At 27.4% G+C, this 11401-nt stretch overlaps 2 protein-coding genes across 5 annotated transcripts; one reads left to right on the top strand and one right to left on the bottom strand.

Moving 5' to 3' along the window:
• Positions 1-591: 591 nt before the first annotated feature.
• On the top strand, positions 592-5771 carry LOC102675125 (polyphosphoinositide phosphatase). 3 transcript variants are annotated; one of them, XM_006611634.2, is made up of 14 exons: positions 592-884; positions 971-1196; positions 1575-1739; positions 2223-2604; positions 2687-2933; positions 3034-3229; positions 3346-3544; positions 3624-4202; positions 4278-4390; positions 4518-4758; positions 4834-5049; positions 5114-5296; positions 5356-5524; positions 5594-5771. In XM_006611634.2, the coding sequence occupies exons 1-14, from the start codon at positions 804-806 to the stop codon at positions 5684-5686; spliced, it is 3090 nt and encodes a 1029-aa protein (XP_006611697.1). In that variant the 5' UTR covers positions 592-803; the 3' UTR covers positions 5687-5771. The 3 variants fall into 3 exon arrangements, with proteins under 3 accessions (XP_006611697.1, XP_006611698.1, XP_006611699.1); XM_006611635.2 differs by having other exon boundaries at positions 2690-2933; XM_006611636.2 differs by lacking the exon at positions 1575-1739.
• On the bottom strand, positions 5767-6861 carry LOC102674910 (ubiquitin-60S ribosomal protein L40). Of its 2 annotated transcripts, none has more exons than XM_006611633.2 (3): positions 6728-6861; positions 6145-6344; positions 5767-6056 (listed from the first exon to the last, which is right to left on the bottom strand). In XM_006611633.2, exons 2-3 carry the CDS (start codon positions 6332-6334, stop codon positions 5860-5862), a joined length of 387 nt encoding a protein of 128 aa, XP_006611696.1. In that variant the 5' UTR covers positions 6335-6344; positions 6728-6861; the 3' UTR covers positions 5767-5859. The 2 variants fall into 2 exon arrangements, with proteins under 2 accessions (XP_006611696.1, XP_006611695.1); XM_006611632.2 differs by having other exon boundaries at positions 6423-6772.
• Between the last annotated feature and the right edge of the window lie 4540 nt (positions 6862-11401).

Below are 11401 nucleotides of genomic sequence, written 5' to 3' on the forward strand. Positions count from 1 at the left end.
CAACATAAAGAAAATAATTTTAATTTATAAGATTTTTTTAATTATTACATAAAAATAAATTTAAATATACTATTAAAGAGATATTTATTTCTATATATTTTTAATATTTAATATAATTTTTAATATATAATTATAAATACCAATATTAGAATATAAAGAAAATATCGATATTTTAAGATTTTAATCATTTAGACAAAAAAAGAATAAAATTAATCGGATATTGAAAACGGTCTTTTGAAGATATAAATTTTGCAGAATAAATATAAATAAAAAAGAAAATAAGAGAAAGACGAAGATAGAATAAAATTATTGAAATCAGGATTTTTTCCAAAGTATCGTAAATAAAAATCGTAAAAAGGAATAAAACTCATAGGAAATGAGAGAAGGATAGAAATAGAAATTATAAGACAAGAATTGTCATTTTTGAATGTTAAAAATATTTCTTTAAATAAATAGAATAAAATAGAATATTCAAAATGTCAAAATATTTTGACATTAATTCTTATTTTTTCTTTATTCTTCTCTTATAATTTCTCTTATAATTTTCTTTATCCATCTTTCTAATCTTAACTTAGTTTTTGCGGTATCCTAGAGGTGGCGTTGATTTCTCATTTTTATTTTTCTTCCACTATTTACTCTGCTTGTCTTACTTTTGACACGTAATTATGTGACAAAGTTTGCCTGCATGTTGTCTATGATTGATCTCGTGATTATATGAAATGTCATTGATACGGAAAGAATTTTAAAAAAATTATTAATATTGAAAAAAAAGTTTAATATTTATAAATCAGTATTTATTCAAAATGGATGAAAATATTCCAATTGTAGTATTTCATCCTATTATTTCTTCTATACAAAAGATTGCTCTTTATGAAACAAAATCTGTAAGATTGTTTTATAAATATTTTATAAATAAGTATTTTAAATATTTTTAAAAATAAATATTCATAAATATTTATGAATATTTCAGAGATTTTATTTGATGGGATCAAATAATACTTTAACACGATTTCGAGTATTGAAAATAGATCGTATGGAATCTAAAGAATTAGTTGTTGTAGATGATAAAAGAGAATATACTCAAGATGAAATAAAGGATCTTGTAAATATGATAGATATGGGTAACCGTACACGTGCTGGACAAAGAAATAATGTTGGTGGAGTTGCCAGAATTGTTTCAGCTTTTGGAATTGTTGGTAAGTAGTATTTTGTTTAATTATTTCTTTTTCATATAAAATTTCAATGCACATATTTGCTTTCACAATATTAAAAATTTTTATATTTTATAATAATTATGAATATCATATAATTATACAAAATATAAAAAAAATAATAATTTTTACACATATATTGATACTTTGTATTTCTTATTAGTATACAATTATATTGCAATGCTAATATAATTTAAGTTTTTTTATATTGCATGATTTATTTTTTTGGATATGCATGTTGATTGTATTCTAATATTGGACATACAAAATAATATATATATATATGTAGTAATACTGGAATAAAACTATTGCTGAAACATTATATAAGACTTAGTTTCTATATATATTTGCTTGCTAACAAAGGCAGCATTCACAAAGAATCTACAACTGACAATGGTGTATCAAAAGAATCTGAACACCAAGAATGTCAGAAACCATTGCATAAACCAACTCAAACTAAATTCACCTGGAAAACAATGTGGCAGAGAGACATTTTTCCTCGTCTAATACCAGCTTTTGGTCTTCTTGGTAAGGACCATTGACTTTAATATTCAATCAAATGTCATTCGAAACAAAATAATTTTTAACAAAGTATTTAACGATTATTTAAATTTAAATGTTATACAATTAAATTTATATTACATGGAATATAATAAGAAAATAGAAATATATTATAAATATGATAATAATCATTATCTGTGATATTTTTCTTTATAATAAATTATAAAACTGAGAATTTAATATTTAAAAACTTTTGTATTAAAATAAATTTTTATCAATATATATTAATGTTACATCAATATAAATATATTATATATAAAATATATTATAGCATGTACATGTTTTTAGCATAGTATAATATAAAATTAAATTTGCATGTCATTTTATTTAATATTAGAAAATTATGCATGTTATATATATATATAACACTTTTGACGTTATGATACATAAAATTAAAAAATTTATGTATATTTTAATAAAATAATTAATATTAAGAAATTAATTTTTTAGGTTTTGTACGTTTCTTGGAAGGATATTATATAATTCTGGTTACTAAACGACGTAAAGTAGCTGTAATTGGTCATCATACAATATATAAAATAGAGGATACTTCAATGATCTATATTCCAAATGATACTATTCGTGTTTTTCATCCTGATGAACAAAGATATGTAAAGATGTTTCAAAGCATAGACCTCAGTAGCAATTTTTATTTTAGTTATTCTTATGATTTAACTCATACTTTACAAAATAATATGACCCCACCAAAACATATTAAACCTGATATTTTTTATACAAATGCCAAAGATTTAAATCACACAGACAATAGTGATGCTGAAGATGCAGAAGATTTTTTTAATATATGGGCATTTAAAAAAAATTGGAATAATAGGTTTGTTATAATAATTAATTAATAATTTGTAAAAATTAAATATTTAATAATATTGATTATCTATATATATATTTTTTGTTAGCAGTACAGAAAAGTATGTTGATTATGGGATACGAAGTAATCCACATCGTCGATTTGTATGGAATTCACATTTATTAAAACCAGTAGAAAAAGATTTGCATCGTGACTGGATTTTATATGTTACACATGGTTTTATTGGTCAATCAAATGTTAGTATTTTTGGAAGATCTATGTATGTAACTATTATTGCCAGAAGAAGTAATAAGTATGCAGGTACCAGATTCTTGAAACGTGGAGCAAATTTTGATGTATATATAATTAAATTTTATATATATATATATATGTATATATGTATGTATGTATATATATTCCAATTATTATTATTGAAAAATAATTTTATTAATGAAGGGAGATGTTGCAAATGAAGTAGAAACAGAGCAAATTGTTCATGATTCTGGAGTAAGCTCATTAAGTAAAGGTCGTTTTAGTTCTTTTGTTCAAATGCGTGGATCAGTTCCTGGACATTGGAGTCAGGATGTTAGTAAAATGGTTCCAAAACCTACCATTACTTGTGATTTAGCCGATCCTTATGTAGAAACAGCAGGTATGAAAAATAATAAGTTATTATTTAAGTTATATTTTTCTTCAATAAAAATTAAATTTTTTATACAATTAATCATTATTAATTATTATACAATTAATCATTAAAAAAAAATTCAGGTGCACATTTTAATCAACTTCTAAGAAGGTATGGTTCTCCCATTATAATTCTTAATCTTGTTAAAAAACGTGAAAAAAAGAAACATGAAAGTACATTAAGTGAAGAATTATGTATGGCTGTTAAATATTTAAATCAATTTTTACCTCCAGAACATCATATTCAATATATAAGTTTTGATATGGCTCGAATGAACAAAAGGTATAGTTATATTATTTTATACTTTAATAGATAAAAATATCATGTGAAAATATAAATTATAATAATATAAATCTTTTAGAAAAAAGTTTAATGTTATGGCGCGATTGGCAAATATAGCGCATAATGCAGTTTTGAAAACTGGTATTTTTCAATCGCAAAGTCCATATTATAGTCAGAGAAATTTATTTTCCCCTCAATCTAATTATAATAAAAAATATTATAAAATTAATTCAAACATGATTTTCTCATTCAATATGCATGGTGTTCAAAATTATACAAATATTTTAACTGAGAATAATAATGATTTGTCTCATGCTTGTGATATTAATTCTAAGTTCATCAAAGAGAATAAATATAATGGATTAAATTATATAGAAAATAGAGTAAGACAATACTTTGATAAAAGGGGTACATTACAAACTGGTATTATTAGAACAAATTGCGTTGATTGTTTAGATCGTACAAATACAGCTCAATTTGCAATAGGAAAATGTGCTTTAGGATTTCAATTGTGCGCCTTAGGTGTATTGGAATCTCCTAAATTAGAATTCGACTCTGATTGTGTGAGAATGTTAGAGGAATTATATGAAGATCATGGTGATACATTAGCATTACAATATGGTGGTTCTCAATTAGTGCATAGGATAAAAACTTATAGGTAAGATTGTATTATATTATATATATATATATTTTTAATCATATAATAAAAATATATATTAATGGTATGATTTAGAAAAACTGCACCATGGACTAGCCAGGGTAATGATATCATGCAAACTCTTAGTAGATATTATAGCAATACATTCAGTGATCAGGAAAAACAACATACAATTAATTTATTTTTAGGTAAATATATATGTAATCAAATAGAATCAAAAAGATAAAAATACTAAATAAAATTTATATATAGATATTGATATAGATATATTGATTTATGTAGATATATATATTTTGATACAAATATTGCTTATAGGTTTATTTATACCCGAAGAAGGAAAACCTCCAATTTGGGAACTTTTAACAGATTATTATCTTCATCATAAACCAGCTTGTCATTATTCTCGTAGAACAAAGCTTTTAACTCAATGGTGGGATAATACTGTGTTAAAATGTCTTCCATACGCGTTAAATGAAATAACGAAAACATGTTCAGAAATAATACAAGTTCAAAATTCAATGGAAGAAATGATCGATGTTTATTATGATTACCATAGGTATTAAAATTATCTTATGAATCTTGTGAATATAACATTATAATTCATGTAAAACTTTTGAATTAATTTTTGCAGGCCATATGAATTATCTTTACTTTCCGAAGTTTACGCATATAAAATTAGTCATTCCGTTAGAGATTTTATGCCGCACTTTACAACTAGTTTTAGTCCATTTGTAGTACGAATACGACCAGGTAGAAGAAGAGAAGAAACTGGTAATAAAAATTTAAATATGAAAAATCCTTCAATGACTGGGCAAAGTAGTACCAGTAGTACGACATCAAGTGCAAGGTAAAAAAAAATATAAAAATCAAATAATTTTTTAGATATTAATTCTATGCACGATATTCTATAGTTCCAGCGATGATTCAAGTTCGGACGAGGATGAAAATCATCAACATAATAATGATTCTCAGTTCATTATTTCGAAGGAAAATTCGGAATTTACATCTTTTGAATCATTATTTCCATCTATGAAAGAAGTATATGGTACTCAACCTGAATATCCTAAAAGAAATGATGTGATATTGTATAAAAGGTAATAATAATTTATTTTTATAAACATCATAGAATATTATTTTAATGTATTTTTAATAGATTTGCATTGATTGGGCGTAATGCAACATATCCCTCAGATTACATGAAAGTACGATTAAAATTAACTCAACAGGTATCATTTCCTGAAGCAAAAATTATTGTAATCCAATTACCGACGGTAAAGAAATCTAATATAAATATATACGAACAATATGTTAAAAGAGCTAAGGTAAGCATATTAAGTTATTACCATATGCAAAGCAATTTATACAACATTAAAATGATATATATTATTTAGGTAGGTGGTTCTTTACCAAATTCCAATGATATTAATTTGTACGAAAATTATACAAAACAACAGCAATTATTAAAACTAATATATCCAAATTAAGTACGTGTAATTAAATTTGTTTTATTTTTATAAATATATTCATATAAATTAATATATAATAAGGCAATAAAAAAATTTAATCACATTCTTATGTACGTTTTATTAAAACCATCTTTTAGAGAAGAGATACATTTGTAAAATGAGTAAGTAGAAATTAAGTAGAAGTATATAGTTTACTTCAGTTTCTTCTTTGGTCGAATATTGTTTGTATGCCCACATTTCTTTTTACGACAATTCGTTGCACGTGGATGAAGGCGTGCATAACACTTTCTACAAATCATTTTATCACAATTATATTTCTGTGCAAGAATACGTAAAGTAGGTTCAATTACACCACCGCGAAGTCGAAGAACAAGATGTAAGGTGGATTCTGTTTAAAAACACAAGATAATTATTATTCTGGACTATGAAATGAAAGAAAAAATTAATTTTTTCTTAATTTTAAAATTGCACAATACCTTTTTGAATATTATAGTCCGATAAAGTACGTCCATCTTCTAATTGCTTTCCAGCAAAAATAAGACGTTGCTGATCAGGTGGTATTCCTTCTTTATCCTGAATTTTAGCTTTCACATTTTCTATAGTATCTGATGCTTCTACTTCAAGAGTGATAGTTTTACCCGTCAAAGTTTTCACAAATATCTGCATCGTGGTATACCTATTTAAAAGAAAGATCGTACACTTAATAAAAAATCATAATGCGAAGTAAAGAAATACAAAATTACACATTATTTACTAGGCAAGATCGTTAAGATGACAATTAATTTTTTATATTCCCAATTTCTTAAGTATCTATGATTTTTTAGTGTTAAGTTTAATAAAATATGTAGAAGTGACTAGAAAATTTCACAACAGACATTTCGTTTATAAACGTGTGTTCTAGCAACGTATCGTATTGCAGTTGTTTTTGGAACCCTTTTGTTTAATTGTTCGATTATATAATATTTCATCAATAAACGATATTAATTTAATCTACAGACAATTTATATGTTACAAGAAGATTTTAGATCATAAAATCTCTAAAAGATATCGAATTCTTACCGTTAGAAGAGCATGCATGCCACGAAAACAACCTCAAAAGACTTTGCAATGGCAGCACTGTAACTTCCGTTCACATAGAGTCGATTATACTAGCCCTCTCGTGGTCAATAATTCTACTATTTCAAAAAAAATATGAGTAGAATTTATTTACTGTGTTTTATATAAAGTGTGTAATTATTGAAAATTTATATCATTAATGCAAATTTGAATAAATGTTAATCTATTATGAATATTATTAATAACTGGTGATTCATTATTTATCATTTAAAAATTATAAAAATATTCAATTCTATTAAAATGAAGTGCAAATATAAATGTAAGTACATGTCATAAATATCTAATCAAATAATTTCTTAAAAAAGATATAATATTTTATATGTATAAAATATATAATATTATTATTAACTTTCATCAATAGTTTAATGACTTTGAATTATATGTTTTGAAAATGTTTTTTTATATTTTATGTACATAAAAGATATACATATCTTACATTATTTATTACGTGGATTGCATTACAAACACATTAATATAATATACGTGTGTATGCGTATATATTATAATCAATATATATATTATTTTCTTTAAAAAATAAAGATCATGCCTTAAATCATGATTATAGATGCAAATTTTAATGATAAATTTTAATCTAAATACTTATTAAAATTAAGTTATTAAATTTTATATTACAATTTTAATATTAGAATAGAAATAATTTATTATTCTATTTATTTATAAATAGGATAAATTTATACATACAATTCGTCGAATTTTTTATATTTTCTGTTTTTCATAGATATATGTACTCTGTGAATGCGTTTCATAAATTCGAATGAGTTTTGCAATACTCCAAAGAAGCATAAGAAGCTTTATGATATTCTACCACCTTGAATGCTTTTGCATTCATTGAACGGAGAATCTCTTTATATTACCATTTTTATCGTGAGGCGACACGTTATAATAAAAAGATAGATAAGAAGAAATATGGAGAAAATCTAGTATAAATTTAATGAAAATAACGCGTAAGAATCATGAAATCATTGATTGACAATTCGATTATTACGTTCTACACGCCACGTTGATTTAAAACGGAATGCCTCTTATAAAATGGAATTTCTGTCGATAGTAATACAGTTTAGATGTAAAGTATGTATATGCTTAGTAGATGAAATCGAGTAAACAACAAGTTTACTTTTATAATCCGTTCTGAGATTGCCTTATTGAGTGGTTTCGGTTTTTGTATAACGTTATTGAGAAGTTGTAAATCTCCATCGAAGTTTGTTATCGAAGTTTCCTCATTATAAATCCGGTGGTCGTTTTCTATATCGCAGCGAACACATCTCAATTCGTTGCATTGATCAACCGTGTTGTAGGAAGTTGTTTCGAGTTGTTGAACTCTGATAAAGTTAACCAGAATCTCAAGGCTATTGTGGAAATTGAACGGTAACTGGATTTAGGTTTAGATGGACCAGCTATGCTTGATAATACGAATTAAAATGTTTTATACGAACAAAGAAAATGTTAATATAAGTATACAATATGGTGGAATATTCGATACTTTGTTACATAAAAAATAAAATTGTTACGATTGATTACGATATCATTTCGATTTTAAATCCACGTAAGTAGATGGAAAATTAATTTATATTATTTGAAATTAAAACTTTTGTTTCGATTGCCGGCAAATGAATAATATTAGAGATTAATAAAAATTTACAAAATTAAACTTTAATTATGCCATGCATACTATTATCAATATATTTTGATTTTTAAAATTATATCATTGTTCAAATTTTTCAAAGGATAAATGTTGTTTAATTATATAAAATAAAAGGAGGAATTTTTTTCATTAACTAAACGTAATATTGGACATATATATCTCGTAACAAAACTATTGGAAAGTGGAAAAGATAATATTAAAATTGTATAAATTTACTATTAATTTAAACATCGACACGATCCAGAATTGTATCGTATCTCTAATATTCGCAATTAGTTTTCATTTACGGATTATTATCGTACATTACGGTCAATAATTCCGGATATTTTAGCAATATTTATCTTTCCTTCCGAAGAACAGTTGACGTCCAACACAAATTGCATCGTCACCCGATGTCATCGTTTCTGAATGCAGTTGTGACTGCAAATGCTGCTATGACACTCGACCACTTGTCCGTTAGTGGATCTCTGTATTCCATGTTCAGACGCGATTTCCATTTACATACGCTTATCCTTGGAGGTATGAATTAAACACTTTATGCATCAATACTAGAAATTTTGAACGAAAGATATATCATGATATGAACAAAATCATATATACATATAGAATAATAACGATGACACGAATCATTTATAGATATCACACGTGACAAACAAACAATTTACGCTCGTGTCGAATAAAATATTCTTTTTTCTGTTTATTTTAAATATTATTTTATCTCGTTGTTTTCTTCAATTGTTTTCCCTTCTCGTATAGAAAATGATTCTCAACAACAATATTTCCTTCTAAGTATACGTGGTTTATCGTCAATGACGATAATTTGTTTTCCAGCATCTATTATATTCGCAAATAAATATTTGATACGGAGAGTCTATTAAATCGATGGGAGGATTTGTCGGTATTTTTATTCCAACTCGAAAAAGATGAAAAAAAGTAATAATGGAAAAGCCCGACCGAGTTAGTAAGATCATTAAACTACAGGGGTCGATATACAGGCTAAAATTGGAGTCTAACTCTAAGGTGAACTCGTTCAACTATAGTTAACCTTTCATGACACTTTGACCTCTACTCGTATACGCTTTTATCGAAGAATGCGCAAACCCCTGGTTTCTGGATCGAAAATCGAATTATCGATTACGCCGAGCCTAACTTTCCTACCCTCCCACCATTTATTTCTTTTTGCCTCTTTTCGTCTTCTACTTGGCCTCTCTTCGCGTCCTTATTCTACCAACAGACTCCATTTTTCGTTCAGAGAGAATTGGAGAAGTGCAATTAAAAGTTGTTACGAACATGGCCCGAAACGAGGTTTAATCGTCGTTGTGCTTCTTAGCCGTAATTAGAGTTCATTGATGAATGAATCTACCCTCTTTTATCTCGAGCCTCGATCTAGCTTTCGAGTCTCCGTATAATTTATTATCTTGTACCTATTCGACGTTAAAATTTCATCAAGTGTTATTTAACGTCGAGTTAAAGTCAATCTATTTATCCTTTGTCGAAGTTACTCCAAGAATATATAATGCATCGTATAATATATTACATTCATTTGTACCTTCGTTCGGATATTTTTTTAGACGAACGAAAATTTCTGGATCGTAAAATTCGTTAGGAAACTTGTTTCATAAGAAACCGACCAACTTCCACAATTTTATCGACGGTTCTGTAAAATTTATATTTGCTTGCTTACAGGGCCAAAATCTAATTTTTCCCCTTTCTGTGTAATAACTTTAACGTTTTCGAACATCGGTAACCACGATAAAAGAACCACAAAACGAGTATGAAATACCATTCGCGATCCGAGATAAAACTTTTCCATCAAAATTCCCTGTTTTCCCTCGTGTCCCTGATCTAGCTCTTCTCATTTTGCTCATTCAACCGCTTTCGCGTCTAAATCAGCGTCCAACTTATTTTTTATTTTTCGTCCTCTCGTCTTCTCATTCCCTTCGATGCGGGAACAAAGATACGCGCAGCTATTATTATTTTCTCATAACTGTTACCCGTTACCTATTACTTGTCGATGGAAACAAATTTATCGAAGCGCAAAATGGCGGATTATTTTATTTTTCTCCGCCATTCAGCATAGAAAGAAGGGATTGGAAACGAAGGTGAAGGGGATTGATGTTGCGCGGAGAAGAAATAAGGGGAATGTATAATTTCGAATGCGGTAGGTGCAACCGTACAGGTAGGACACGCAATGCAGTTTCGTGGAAATTAGGTCAGCGAGTTTTCGGGGCGAGACAGAGACTGTCGGGCGAAGGGAGAACGGTCGAAAGGCGAAAAAGGCGAAGAAGGAGAGGGAAAGAGAGAGCAGAAGGTGGTGCAGGGAAGAGGAGAGCGTAACTAAGGGGGTTGTTAGAGGACCAGGGCTAGAGGTTGTCGTCATAGCGAGATATTATGGTTTAGAGAAGCATATCGCGTCTCTTGAAACTATGGAAAGGAATAAGGGAAAAGGAAAGAGCAAATGTATGTAAATTAAACTGTCCCTCGACTTTATTTAGCGCGAGAGTTTTAAAGAGTTTGCTTTTCGTTGCCGAATAAGAAACTTTCTCGAATAATACGACGGCGAATAGAATGAAAAGAAGAGATACGTGATCTGTGTTATCAATACTTTATGGATTTAATTTTCGTAGACTCTGATCTGACGAATTTTCAAGATTCGATGTTTTTGATACTCATTTTAATTATGTAGAGCAAATATATGCGAACGTTTTTCATTTTGTTAAATATTTATAAGGAAATTCTTGAAATACAAAAAAATTAATTTCGAATATATTGTATTTCTTTTTTTTGTTTGCGATATTTCAGTAATTTGTAATTAATATTTCGCCACAAGAGAATAGAGTCTGTTCGAAACCGGTTTCGAGTGAAACGGTTCTTTTGTCCTTTGATTCGTAAAACCAGACCGGAAGTCAGCAGTCGTACACCCGTTTCCGGTTCGAAATAATGCCCGATACGCG

Source organism: Apis dorsata, unplaced genomic scaffold (genome assembly GCF_000469605.1).
Source record: "Apis dorsata unplaced genomic scaffold, Apis dorsata 1.3 scaffold_92, whole genome shotgun sequence".
In the NCBI taxonomy this organism is placed as follows: Eukaryota; Metazoa; Arthropoda; class Insecta; order Hymenoptera; family Apidae; genus Apis; species Apis dorsata.

What these genes read in the sequence shown, in the direction of transcription:
- LOC102674910 (XM_006611633.2), bottom strand. Translation starts at nt 6,334, where the DNA reads ATGCAGATATTTGTGAAAACTTTGACGGGTAAAACTATCACTCTTGAA. An exon ending in GGACTATAATATTCAAAAAG is followed by an intron (nt 6,057 to 6,144) that starts GTATTGTGCAAT and finishes GTTTTTAAACAG; the next exon opens with AATCCACCTTACATCTTGTT.
- LOC102675125 (XM_006611634.2), top strand. Translation starts at nt 804, where the DNA reads ATGGATGAAAATATTCCAATTGTAGTATTTCATCCTATTATTTCTTCT. An exon ending in AAAAAAAATTGGAATAATAG is followed by an intron (nt 2,605 to 2,686) that starts GTTTGTTATAAT and finishes ATTTTTTGTTAG; the next exon opens with CAGTACAGAAAAGTATGTTG. An exon ending in CATAGGATAAAAACTTATAG is followed by an intron (nt 4,203 to 4,277) that starts GTAAGATTGTAT and finishes GGTATGATTTAG; the next exon opens with AAAAACTGCACCATGGACTA.